At 52.8% G+C, this 13676-nt stretch overlaps 1 protein-coding gene across 3 annotated transcripts in view; it reads left to right on the top strand.

Moving 5' to 3' along the window:
* Positions 1-13676, top strand: part of ADA (adenosine deaminase) — a 32361-nt gene that overhangs the window by 4767 nt on the left and 13918 nt on the right. Inside the window, exons 2-11 of one of the 3 annotated variants that reach the window (XR_014618910.1) lie at positions 1656-1717; positions 3780-3902; positions 3999-4142; positions 5329-5444; positions 7303-7427; positions 8061-8132; positions 8250-8351; positions 8742-8809; positions 9080-9209; positions 10374-10566. Coding sequence is in view for 2 of the 3 variants with exons in the window: in XM_084296945.1 (XP_084153071.1) it covers positions 1656-1717; positions 3780-3902; positions 3999-4142; positions 5329-5444; positions 7303-7427; positions 8061-8132; positions 8250-8351; positions 8742-8809; positions 9080-9209; positions 10374-10475 (1044 nt within the window). In the remaining variant the exon portion in view is untranslated. Of the gene's footprint in view, positions 1-1655; positions 1718-3779; positions 3903-3998; positions 4143-5328; positions 5445-7302; positions 7428-8060; positions 8133-8249; positions 8352-8741; positions 8810-9079; positions 9210-10373; positions 12049-13676 lie in introns of those variants that run through there. The other 2 variants (XM_084296945.1, XM_084296944.1) reach the window with 2 other exon arrangements.

The raw sequence follows: 13676 nt of genomic DNA, 5'->3' as shown, positions 1-13676 counted from the left end.
AGTGCGTCTCAAGCCTGTAACTGCACCAGAAGGTCACAAGGGCTGTTGAAAACCTCAAGGAATGGAGCTCGCGTGGTTTAGAAATTGGAATCGGAGCTCAAGAGTGGAAAACGTGCCAGGCGTCCACATCTGGCAGCGCGGATCGTGTCCACAGCCTGTTACTTTATCTGCTGCTTCTCAGGACATTTAGTCCTCGTAAGCAGAATTGCACAACTCCGGGCAGGGGGAAAGATCAAGCTTTGCCCTTTAAAAATCTTCATCTCTGTAGGTTCAGATCGTGTCCTAAGGGTAGGAGAAGTGACAGCAATATCCTTTTACAGCCTGCCGTGTCTGTGGGCATATTCCTGGCCCCTGGGCTGGCTGGCTGCAGCAGCACAGGGTTGGTGGCTCGCACTGCCCCAAGCCTGGTACCCACACTTTGCATCTCAGCATTTGCTGCACTGTTGCAGGCACTATCTCAGCAGTAGCTTTATGACCATCCCACACATCTTCCAAACCTGAGTGCTGCTGCACCCCAGCAGCCATGGACTTCTGTAGCAGTCCTGGTTGCTGAGAACCCCAACCATGAGCTGGGCACAAAGCACGCCTGGCTTGTACGGGGCGTTACGGGACTAGAGAAAATGTCCCTGAGTCACCTCTTACAAACCTATTTCCTAGGTGGTAATGGCCCCAGTTGTATCTTGTACAGTGTGGCAGTCTCTCTCTGGGTAGCTTAGTACTCAGATGCCTGAATTCACTGACATCTGAAAGACCTGGAATGAGCAAAGCTGGTCCTGCAGCCATTCCTTCCCAGTAACTGCTTTGTGCTTCATTGTCCTTCCTTTAATGTATATAATATACATGTATGTATGGTAGGCTATTCTGTTGCTTAAAAACAGACAGTTCTGGAAATAAGATCTAGCTGTAACATTTTACAGCTAAGATTTTCCTTCCCAGCTCAACTTCCAAATTACATTTGTCATGTATTTGTCATGTCCCTCCGAAGTCACAGCTGACTAATGGAGAAAGCTGGCTCTTTTCTATGGTGCCTCTTCCAAAATGCATTGTGTAAGCAATAATAAGGAAACAGGATTGAATTGATTTACTGTCCCGTTTTAACTTAACCATTTTATTTTGAAAGAAGCTTGTGAGCACTATGGGACAGCTCTTGTCCTTTTGCTTACAGCACCTTGTATCTTGGGACTCTGTGTAGCGTTAGAAATCCTGCAGGCTGTGATAATGCCTGGTAATTACCAATAAACCCAGAGCAGATTCGTGGAAGTGAAGCCTGACTTCTTGTGTAATGATGCTCCTATCAAGTTAATTGATGCTTGTTTGAGGGTCGGTATTGCTGTTCTTGTTTTCAGATCTTCCCAAACTCCAAGCTATGCAAGCTAAGTATGGGTAGGGCAGTTCCCGAAGCAGTGTGCAGATTACTGAAGACACAAGAAATTTGAAAGATCTCTTAAATCTGTGACCTGCAGTAGGAATAAGAAAATAATTGGACGATACTTAGATATTCAAAAATAATCATTTTAAAATGGTTTTGCACTTCCTTTTCATGACTTTGCCCTGTGTTAGCTGCATTTATGCCTGCGTTAGCACCACCCACCTACCTGTGAGCTTCTGCTGCAGCTCTAGGAGTACAACACTGATTTCTCTTTATTTTACTGCAGGTAGAACTTCACATCCACCTGGATGGAGCCATTAGACCAGAAACAATCCTATACTTTGGCAAGTGAGTATCTGGGGGAAGAAAGCTGTGAGTAATGGGTTAGCTGTGGGTAGCTGGTTAGCTTTGGCTGAGTAACCGGGGCGAGGACCCGGCTCCGTAGCTGGAGGCAGAATAAACTTAGGATTTCCTCCAGTGAGATTTCTGAAAAAGCAAAGGTACTGTAAAAGCAGATACGTGCCGATCAAGGATGTGTCAAGCCTAGAGACTGCAGAAAACAGCTGTTAAGCACAGCTCTGGTAATTCGGGGAAGAAGTCAATCTGGGGAGGGTGGGCAGTGGTTTTGGCATCCTGTGAGCCTAGTGGGTCCTGGGCAAAGTGATCCTGGGGGAGCTATTCTTTCTAAAGCTGCTTTTTCTATGGGGAATGGCCACAGATTCATCAGTCGAATACAGAGGCCAGGTTGAAGACATCCCCCTTGCTCACTGTGGGGTCAGGTTGCTGCTGCAGGGCTGCGGTGTGGGGATGAAAGTCCCTGTGAGCAAACAAATGGGGTCCCTGCTGCTGGTGCAGTGCCTGGCAGGGCAGCAGGGGCCTGGAGACCCAGGAGACAGCACCTGGCTGAGGATCCCCTGCTCCTCACTTGCCTAGGGCAGGAACGTTGGTTCCCCAGGAGCATGCTGAGCTCCCTCCTATTTTTAAGCAGCCCAGCGCTGCCAGCCCTCGGTGCCCAGCTGGGGTGGAGCAAGGCTGTGCTATTTGCAGGCTCTAAAACAAGTGTGTACACAAACCCCAAAGCAAAGGGGCAGTGCAGGACACTGCCTTGCAACCTCACCCTGGACACACAAAGCTGTTTGTGGTCTGTTTTTAAAGGCAAAGAGCTGGGAATCAATTTACCAGGTGGTGGCTGGACACGTACAGGTAGCACAAAGCTGCTGGGATGCACGAACCCCCAGGGGCAGCCCTGAACTCTGCAGTTCTTGGGGGTTTGGGCTCCACAGCAGCTCCAAAACCATGGTGGCCACATCCACCACCCTGCTCTGACAGAGAGCCAGCCCCAGCATCCTCGTGCTGGGGGTCGTCCCAAAGCACCATCACCGCTGGTGATTCTTTGGGGGTGTGTGGAGGGGGGCAGGAGAGCAGCTTGGCTGTGGGGCTCCGTGTTGTGTGTCTCCCTCGGCAGAGGAAGAGCTGAGAGCTCCCGGGGCACACGGCAATGTGTCACTGCCGTGGAAAGGGCAAGGCGGGGGGGAAAGCTGATGCCTTGGCAGCAGTGAGCAGCCCCCGCTGAGCGCCAGCAACTTAATCCCGACAGATTGCCTTTGAACGCTGCGCCCGGGGCTGCTTTCCTTTCTGCCCGAATGGGGAAACAAGCAGCGCTCACTCAGCCCAGGATCAGCGGCGTTTGGGCTGCTTTCCTGCGGATCGCTTCTCGGGACAGCTGCTGGCAGCAGGTTGCTGGACTTGTGGCTGGGGTTTGGTCTCTGTCAGCAGGGGGACATCCATCAGCCGGCCATAACTCATCGCGGCAGCACCGGGAAGGAAGGAAAGGGGATTAGAACCAAATGTCTGGTTGTTATTCCCAATTTTAGGCTGGCGTCCGCGGGCAGGTGACGTGGTGTGGGGATGGTGAAGAGCTTGGGTGGGCTTCGGCACCCACAGCCCCCTGGTGGGAGCTGCTGCTGGGGCCGGGCTCCCCCGCAGCAAAGCCGAGTGGTCCCGAGCCCACGCACCTCCCTGTCATTTCTCAGGCCCTTGAGCCTCCATAAGTAGAAATTAACTTTTCTAAGGAATGTTGGCAATTCTAGGAGGGGGAGATGCCAAGAAATAACGCAGAGCCCCTTCCGAGGAGCTCCATCTTAAGCCTGAAATGTGGCCTCTGGCCCCGCTCCCGCTGGGTCACCCTGGGCTTCCATCTCGATGTGCTCGTGTTTGTTTGGTGTCTTGGATCGTTGTGCTCCCTGCGGAGATCCAGGGCCACGTCTGCGAGGAGCTTTTGGAAGGACAGCTTGTGCCATATCTTTTCTGTGGAGAAACAGAGGCCGATGCTGCCAGCTAAGGCCGCGCTTAGAGACCTCTTCAAAACACGATAGCCTTCCCCGTCGGTAAATCACGACTTGTTTTCCAGGAAAAGAGGGATTCCTCTCCCCGGTGACACTGTGGATGAGCTCTTGAAGCACATCAGCTACAACACGCCGCTGTCACTTCCTGAGTTTCTAGAGAAATTTAATTACTACATGCCCGCCATCGCGTAAGTGCCCACTGCCTGCTTGTCCGCACTTGGTGGCGTCCCTGCGGGTCCCCTCCTGGTGCCGGTGGGTGACGGGTCCCATCGCTGTCCCTGCAGGGGGGACCGCGAGGCGGTGCGGAGGATTGCGTACGAGCTGGTGGAGACAAAAGCGAAGGAAGGTGTCGCCTACGTGGAGATCCGCTACAGCCCTCACCTCCTGGCCAACTGCTCCGTCAGCCCCATTCCCTGGGGACAAGCTGAGTGAGTGACCCCCCCGAGCACCCCCTCCATCCCTCCACCCCGTCCCACCCCATCCCAGAGGGGCAGCAGGGCAGGGCCGTGCCGATGGATGGGCTCGGCTCCGCTTGGCCACCCCATCATCCTTTCTTCTGAAAAGCTGCAGGGAAGGTGTCACAACGCAGTCAGATGTAAAGACTAATAATTTTTTTTCCCCTCTCACAACTTGCCACAGCGCGTTAATTAGTAAGATTTCGTCACGGCCTTTAACTTAATTGCCCCATACCTGTACGTGCTCCTGCCTGAGCTCCTCAGCTAGCACCCAGGAGCTGGGACCCGTGTGGGTGAGCCAGCACCTCTGGGTACCCAGGGCTGCTCGCTCTGCCGGTGCAGCCAGCTCTGGCACTTTTCTCTCCCTGCCCTGTCCGTAGCGTTTTTCCTCTTGTAATACCTCTGCATGCTGTCGTGTTTTGATGTGCCTTGTTGCAGGCACTTAATTCAGCATGTGCGAGGCAGCTGCGCTTGAGCTGTTGGCTGAAGCCATTCCCCTTGCGAGGGAAAGCCGGGCTCGGAGCGGGATTGCCTGCCTGCAAAGCAGAAGTTTGAGCCAGCGGGCAGTGTTGCAAGGGGCTGGCAATCTGCTCCCTTGTTTAAATGTCACCCCCGCGCTGCTGCCTGGTGCTCATTGAATCAGTGTTGGGCTTGGCGGCGCCTTGCAGGACGTGTCGTGGTGGCTTTGGGTGTGTTGTGCTCGCCACGCCGCAGGGAGCTGTGCAGCCTAATGAGCTCTCCTGGCAAACGAGAGGCTCTTGGGCTCAGCTCCTCGGGGCGTTCACTTGGACAGACGCTGACCAAAGCCTCAACTTGCCCCTGCAGGGCTCGCTGGCCAAAACTTGGCCCAGGCGCTCTGCAGGGCAGCCACATGGGGGGAGCCCTTTGGACGCAGAGCTCCCTGGGCACCTACTGCTGCAGAAGTGCCCAAGCAGCAGTGGCACCTAATTCCCTGAGGCTTTTCTAAATCTTCCTGAACGTGTCCACATGGCGTGGGTGCAAAAGGTGTTTGTTTGCTTGGGGTGGTCCTATTGGGTTCCAGGAGATGCTACCACCAGCGGGACCTGGGCTTAGTGGGGTCTCTGACTGGTCCCCGCAGCTCCTGCCCGCCCGCCCAGGCGGTGCCCAGCCTCTCACCACCACCTCTTCTGCCCCGCAGGGGAGACCTCACTCCGGATGAAGTTGTTCACCTCGTAAATCAGGGACTGCAGGATGGAGAAAGGGATTTCCACATCAAAGCCAGGTCTATTCTATGCTGCATGCGCCATATGCCAAGTAATGTATTGCAGCTCCCCTGCTGCTCTGCTCCCCTTCCCTGACGCGCGGCGGGGGGGGATATCCCCTGGGTTCAGGTCCCTGCGGAAATGTGGGAAAAGCACCGGCCCCGTGGCCCTGTGTGTGACGTGGGACCACATGGTGCTGAGAACGGGCTGCTCTTTCTGGATCAGGGTCCTCTGCTCCCTTACCCTTTGTGAAGTGAAGCTGGAAGTGAAAGCAGGGCTGTAGGCGCAGCCAGCGTCAGGAGAGCTAGCTGGAGGCCTTGCTAAAGGGACACAGAGCTCCTTTTTGCCTCTCCTGCTGGAGCTGGGATTTCTGCTCCTGCCTTGCTCCCTGCCCAGGGCTCGGAGCTCTCCTTGGGCTGGCTGAAACCGCTGCCAAAGCCAGCGGCCACATCTGCCATGACCATCCCATGGCTCTGGAAGAAATGGTCCCAGAGGAGGGCCAGGCTGATGTCCCACAGCTCTGGAGGCAGAAATTAAACCTTCCAGCTCACCATCATGCCGCTGCAGCAGCACGCGCCTTAGTTAGCTCCAGTGTGGGTTAGCCAGAGAATCTGCTGGCTGCTAACTCACTGTTGGTTTAAGCTGGAAAAACAAGCAAAACATGTTTAAGTCACAAATATAAAGTGTTATTCCTAAAACCAGCAGCTCTGAAATTCTTCCGTATCATTCTGTGTCAGGTGCTATGACACAGAATAGAAAAAAAAAAAATAATTCTCAGCATTTTGTTGAGCTGCTGAGCTTTGTGAACGTTTGCACCTAAGGAAAAGTATGGACAGAATGAGTTGCATTACACCGTTGTCTTACACTGAAACTTTGCTACAAATGCCTTCAGATCCTGACAAATTTTAGGCACGTTTAATAGGGCAAAAAGTTTTTGTAACAAACACACAGCTAATTTGTTCCTAGAAATACAAAGAAAATATATTCCTGGAAACTGGAAGATTTGAGGGTGTCCAGGTAGAGATAGGGGGAAAAAAAAAAAAGGCCAAACAATAATCTGAAACCCTGACCCTTGGGTTTCTGGTTTCTAGGAAGAAAACTTATTTCTTTGTAGAAACTGGAAGCTGTGACCCTGTCCCACATGTCTGTGGGGGCAGCCAGCAGCACGTGCAGTGTGCACTTGCACAGTGGCTGAGTTCCTCCTGCAAACAGCTGAGTCTGCGTTTTTGTGCATGTGCTACCTGAAGAGGTGGCTCTGGGCACAAACTCGTCCTGGGAAGCCACCCCAAAACTTGGGAAGTGTTGAGGGAGAGGCAGAAATACCATCAAGAGCTAGCTACGTCACAGTTATCAATGAAATAATGGCTCTGACCTGGCGAGTTCGAAACTGGTGATAAAAGAAGTTGTGGTTGCACCCATTTTCTTGTGTGTTCGTATGCCTTCAGGACTGTATGTGCACAGCAGGTGCTGGTTAATTATTAACTCTGCAGTTTATCTCTGTTTCTTGGCCTTCTTGCTAAGGCTAGGTGAAGTATCAGCTAATAGATGGGTTTGCTTTGTCAGAGATTATACTGCATCCTGATCAGAGATAACTCCTGGGTGGTTGTTGGCCATTTGTTACTCTCTCCCACTGATGCCAAAAAGATAAAACCGTGTGTTAAAGGTCAGCCTTTCAGGAGGTTGTGCAGCTCCTTTTCACCAGAAGTAGCATCCCTCATCCTGTCCGGGGGAGCGGAGGATGCTGTGCAGCAGGGCAGGGTGACTGCTGCGCAGGGAGCCTCTGGAGGTGCCCCAACTATTCCATGACACCACACCGTGAAAGCACGTTTTTTTTTTGTATTTAGAAAAAAAAATCTCAAAGTGTGACTATACAAAAGCTTTATCCTGAATCCTGCTGATGTCTCTTCCAGGCTGGTCTCCGGAGGTGGTGGAGCTCTGCAAGAAGTATCGAAACAACTCTGTGGTGGCCATAGACCTGGCCGGGGACGAGTCGCTGAAGGTGGAGGATACCTCTGGCCATAAGGAGGCTTACGAGGTTTGTCGGATAAGCTTCTTAATAGAAGCGATAAGAAAGCACACACTGAGTTATTCCTGGCTAGGCGACATGCAGCACTGTATCCAGACCACAAAGCAGCTGGGAGAGCTTAAAAATTGATTTTAGCAATTAAAAATATTTTGTTAAATAGCAAAGCTACTCCCATCTTATATCTCAGTGATTAAAGGCAGACATCGCTGCCTAACCACATCCTGAGAGCTGGAGCTCAGTGTGCGGTGCCAGGCACATCAAGCCAAAAAGCCCCAAGGCTGCCGAGCATCACCTCCCCCTGCCCCAGCAGCTTTAAATCCCCCCACGTGGCTGCTGCTGGAGTAGGAAGAAGCCCCACAGATGGGAGTTGCAGTGAGTCCATGGGCAGAGGCCAGTGGGTGGAGGAAGGAGCACCCCGGGCTTGCTGCCCCCGGGGAGGGGACAGCCCAGTGCTTATTAAAAAACCTCGGAGAAAGGCTGGGAGCTTTGTGTGGGAGGTGACCCAGCTTTTTGAGTGCTGCTGCTGGCCTTACTGTCCTGACCCCTCATGGGCTGGGAGCTCCGGGAGCCGAGCCTGCTGGCTGTGCCGGAGCTTTGCTCACCTTGCCCTCACACCGAAGCGTTTCCTCCCTCGCCTTTCAGGAGGCCGAACGATGCGGCATTCATCGCACCGTCCACGCCGGGGAGGCTGGGCCGCCTGCCATGATCAAAGAGGTATGAGGAGCTCAGGGCACTGGGGTTGGGAAGTCCCGAGGGGTTTCAGTGTTCAGGTGGTGGGCAGGGAGCTGGGCTGCGGCTCGGAGGCTGTAGCTGCTCCCCCGTGCTCTCCAGGCGGTGTATCTCCTGAAGACCGAGCGTATCGGCCATGGCTACCACGTGCTGGAGGACCCTGAGCTCTACAAGGAGCTGCTGAGAACCAAGATGCACTTTGAGGTGAGGACACCCCGCGGTGGAAGCCGGGTGCCCCGAGCTCCGCGGCAGGAGCGGCGCTGGTGCCTGGCTGCTGGCCGGGCTCTGGGCCGCACAGAGCACACAGCGGCTCACAGCAAGCATGTGGCAGAGGAAACGGATCCTGTTCTGGCTGAGGATATGTTTTGGACAGCTTATTTGCTGATTTATGGACCTCAAGCCTGCAGAATTATCCCACAAAGCAGGCTGCGGTACCAGAGCATGGCTGGGTGGAGGGTGGGAGCTCCCCAGGCTGTGAACAAAGCCCTGAACCTCCGTCTGGTTTGCCTGCTCGCCGCTATCTGCCTTCACAGTTGCAGTTCAGATCTGTGTGGCTGATGCTGTTTTCATGTTTCTTTTAACTCCCCCAACCAGGTCTGCCCCTGGTCCAGTTATCTGACAGGAGCATGTCTGCCAGACTTCAGGAAACACCCAGCCGTGCAGTAAGACGCGCGCGTAACGTTTAATCTCAAAGTCATTAACCCAAATCCTGGCTACTTATAGCTGCTTTATTGCTGTGTGAGGGAAATGCAAACCACCTGGGACAATGTGGTACGTCCCTGGGGTGTGGGTGAGTGGGTGGGTGCCCGGACCCACATGCAGCAGGTGCCCCGCACTCTGCTCCTTGCTGCTGGGAGGATTTTGCTTTTACCACATCTCACCCTTCGAAGTGCATGAACTGCTTCACCCACCATTTTTATATTCCCTTACAGATTTAGGAAGGATCGGGCTAACTATTCGATAAACACCGATGACCCCCTCATCTTCAATTCCACCATCGACACGGATTACAGCATAACGAAGGACTACATGGGCTTCACCGAGGAGGATTTCAAGAGAGTGGTAAGCTGGCCTCAGCTGGTGCTCTGCAGGGGTCCTGGTGAAGCCCAGAGACATCTGCTTGTTTTCTTTATAAGCTGAAGAGTTTTCAGGGGAAATAAAATCTTGCTGGGGGTGCAGCGAGTTGGAGGGGTTGAGCATGGCTTCGTGCAGGGGGGGCATTGGGGGTGGCAGCCCTCGTGTGGCTGCTTTGGGCTGTGGGGAGAACGGGTTAGGGTAGAAATGGTCCAGCAAAGTCTTCAAAACAGATCTGAACTGTAGGAAGGAAGCTGCCTGTTGCTTTTTTTTTTTTTTCCATGGATTTGGAATTACAGGGAGGTTATTTCAAGGCCTGGCCTGAAAGTCAGTAAGGTTCAGCATGCACAAAAGAGCTTGCTTGTGAACTGAACTGAAAACAAAGCGACTGCTGGCTTGGTGCGCAGCCACTTGTGTGTTTTCAATACATCCCCAAACCTGGCTTTATCCATTAGTTTTCCGAATTACTCACCCAAGGCAGAGAGACAGGATAACTGTTGGGGGTTTGGCTTATCCGTGTACCCAGGGAGCTTTCCAGGTTAGCGTTCAGTCATGCTCATGACTGCCACCTCCATGTCTGCAAAGACACGTGCTTGGAATTGGAAATGCAGGGTGCACTGAAGGGTGTGCTGTCCTGCCTGGAGCCCCCCAGGGAAGGAGCCCCTACTGCAGACCTGGCTCCCCGGGTGCACGAGAACAAGGGCAGCTCTGAGCCTGGGGTCCCTGGCTGCCTGCTGTCCTTTGCTGCCCTTGCAAAAGCCGTCCTGGCTCTGTGTAACGAAGGAAGGTCCCTGGAGATGCCCTTGTGCAGCTGGGCTTTGTCACAGCAGCGTGCGTCAGGCTGCCTGCACCAGCTGTGTTGGCACAAAGGGACACCTGGTGTGTAGGAACAGCTCTAAAGTGTGTACCCTACAAACTCCAGAGTATTGAAAGGCCCCCTCCCTGTGCTTGCCCTGTTCCTTTTGGGGTTGTTGGTGGTGGTGGGCCAAAATGGTTGCCCTGGGAAATGAGGCTGTGGAAATGTATCTTGGAGTGGAAACTTCACCTTCCCTGGCTCACTGATGGTCAGAGAGAGGTTTGGATGTGTACAGCGACATCTTCATCTCCAATGTGCCTTAATGTCTCCCTTCTGTTCCCCATCTGCCTTTCCAGAACATCAACGCAGCTCAGTCCAGCTTCTTACCCGAGAAAGAAAAGCAGGAACTTCTCAATACGCTGTATGAAGCCTACGGGATGGTGCCCAACGCATCGTGATGCGTCCCTGCCAGCCAGCGTGGAGCCGCGGCCCTTCTTCGTGCGTGCTCAACTCTCCTCTGGGCTGTGGGAGCGCCAGAAGGTGCCTGGGGTCAGTCTCCATTCCTGGCATCCCGTGTAAACCTTTACAGTGCTAAGCAGAATCAGGCTTCAATCACACCCCCCCCACCACCCCCGTGAACCGTCTCCCAAATGGACATCCAGCTTCCTCTGCTGCTGTGCACGCAGACCCTAACACCTCCCTTCGCGGCTGGTCCATCTGTACCATAACCGAGAGCAGAAGGACCTCTTGTGTCCTGCTGACCTGCCTTAGCCCTTGCCTGTGGTGCAGAAATAATCTCCTCTGGCTCTGACTGTCAGGGTTAATCTCCACCGTTCTAGGAAAAAGGTGTGCCAGGTCTGGAGTGAGTAGGTGTGAGGGTTTATCCCCATCCGTGCGGGTAGGGAGCTTTGGCTGCAGCTGTGTTTACCTGTGGTTAGTCTTGTGCTAACAAGCCCAGGACAAGAACAAACTGGAAGCTGGTGCACAGGTCTGAAGGTGTTTTGTTTTTTTTTAATATAAAAAAAAAGGCCTTTTTTGGCATCCTCCCTCAGCTAAGGAGATGTGTGTATCAGGCCTTACAACGTCGCTGCCGCAGAAGCGCACCCCGTGGGCTGCAGCTGAGCTCACAGCTGACCGTGAGCGTGCTCACACATGCATAGGAAGTTGGAACGGATTCTTACCATTTTGGGCCCAAATCTGCCTTCTGGGACTTTCCCAGTTTTGTACTCATCCTAGACGATTGCTGTAAACTGCATTTTGCTCTTCCTGCATCCTAGTTTAGGACCTTAGAAAAATTGTGCTCAATTGCCTGTTTTAACCATTCTGCTCTTTTTCTGACATGACATAATCTTACAGCACTATTAAACTCAGTGATTAATAAGCTAGGGCCCAATATCAAATATTGACTCAGGTCCCATCTGAATTGCTTTTCTCGCTTAACCACAACACCGGCTAGGAGTCAGACCTTCGGTTTGGTGGAGAACTTGCAAGGAAATATTCACCAAAATTCCTAAGCCGTTTTGGTGCATTACAGTATTTTTACTTACTATGCAATAGAGCCATGCAGCCAGAGAAGTGACAGTTTTCCTACTGACATAGAGCTCCTCGATGCACATGAGGAGGGAGCATGGTGTGTGTGGCATGCCTCAGCATCCCAGGCGTCTACAAAGGTGCTTGCTCCAAAGATACTACACCAAAAAGTTGCCTTTGGTGAAGGGCCGTGGTGGTCCTGGACAGTGGCTGCTCAGCCTCAGCCAGCAGCAACCGAGTGCTGGGAATGTTTCCTTTCTTTCTAGACTTCCATATTTGTCTTCTGAGTAAAATACTCGTCTCTGAAATACGTGGTGCATACACCTAGATAGATAGGAGAGAGTGAATTTCTTCCTTTTTTTTTTTTTTTTAAAAGCAAACGATAAATCATCACTTTTAAGAATATGGCTGCTGTTGGAGCCAGGCTTTTTTGAGTTAATTTTTCTCCAAAATTTGTTTCTGAAGAAGCTGCTTGTTTGGATTCTGGACAGTTGATTGTTAATCCCATTTAATAAAATAACAAATTTATATTAAAACAGAAATCCTCTCGCCTTTCTGCTCAAGGGACACCAGTAGGAGCCGTGTTCCGCGAGCTGCAGTGTGAGCCATTGTACCCCTGCTGGAGGCAGAGGGGTCAATCAGTTGGTGTGGCAGCCCAATTCCTGCCTCCTGCTGCTAGCAGGTAGCTTTGAAAGTTTTAATGTAGGGCACAGAAGAGGGCAGGTACTCGTGCTCCCTTGTTAGACTTGCAAGCTGGATTTATTGATGCAAGTTGTTCCAACCTCGTGTCTTTTCAGTAACCACAGAAATGCGTATCTTACCCCTAGAAGCAGCATCCTTATCGCTTTTTCTATCATGTATCACAAATAGTTGATATTTTTCCCCACTTCCTGAGTTTTGCACGCGTTGTTGATGCTGAGAGCCAGAAGCGGTACGGTCTGGGCCGCGAGGCTGCTGGGCTGTGGTATCAGCTCAGGCAGCAGGGTGCTTTGGGTGCTTTCTGATCAACTTTCCCATCGCTTAGCGCTCGGGTGGAGCTGGTGGAGGTCCCGCATGCCTGGATTTCCAGCCGAAATCAGGGGCTCAGAGCATCTGTGCACCCAGCAGCTCTGCGAGTCAGGACGTCGCTGGATTCACCCAGTGCCCTTGGTCCTGCAGCAATGGCAGCTGACCCGGCTCTTTTACTTGTGGGGGGAACCTGATGCCTGTGCTCCAAGGGTGGCTGGCCAGTGGATCACTAGTGATCTGCCTAAATATAACTGCAGCAGCTATCTTCTGACCAGGGAGACCCAGGATTAGCCCTCTCTCAACTGCTGGAGGTCATGCGTGGTGCACAGTCCCTCTGCACTGCCTTTCGGCTTGCTTCGTATGTGTGTCTGAGCCAAAAATACTGCTCGGTGGAGGCGAGAGCTGGAAATAGGGCCTAAACACTGAACTGCGTGTCAGCCAAGACCAGGAGCTACCTGCTGGTTTGCCCCCAAGCAAGGGGAAAAAGGAGCAGGCTCTTGGCCGCCATCTGGGAACAGAGCTGCAATAGTATCCAGGCAGCTCGGGGACAGCTCGTGTAGGGCTGCCAAGGAAGCAGATGCAGCCTCCACCTGGCTGCCAACTCCTTATTTCCTGGGCAGGCTGGAGCAACATCCATCTCTGTCCTGGTCCCACAGCCATTGCTTCTTGGAGACCCACAGACAATTCGCCCGCTGTCTGGCAGCAACTTCTCTGCTTATTTATGACCTTGTTTGCTCTGATAAATCTCAAAGTTGTAACGTTCAGTTCTCCCCGAAGCTGTCAAGGAGGTGCTTGTCCCCGTGTCACTGCTGGAGGCTTTCTCAGGCTGGCTCTGCCTTGCCCTGTCCATTGCAGGACTGATGCCTGTGGGGCTGGGGCCATCTCCCAGAGCTCTGCTGGGGTCATCTGTCCTGAGTGGGTGAAACGTGAGTGATGGATGTCCTTGTAGCTCGGTGCTGTGCTGAGGAAACCTCTTCCCACCAGCATCTCCTCTCCTGGCGTCTCGGCTGCTCTGCCAAGTCCTAAGCCAGCTTTACCCTGCTTGACTTCCACCAAACGTGGCAAAGCGCAGCCTTGCAGCAAACCTGGGCAAGTTGGGGCAGATTTTTGGCATCCTCCAT

The sequence above is a fragment of the Netta rufina genome, assembly GCF_964035555.1.
Source record: "Netta rufina genome assembly, chromosome: 16".
In the NCBI taxonomy this organism is placed as follows: Eukaryota; Metazoa; Chordata; class Aves; order Anseriformes; family Anatidae; genus Netta; species Netta rufina.
The sequence above is the reverse complement of the archived record's forward strand: the minus strand, read 5'-3'. Positions and strand labels throughout refer to the sequence as shown.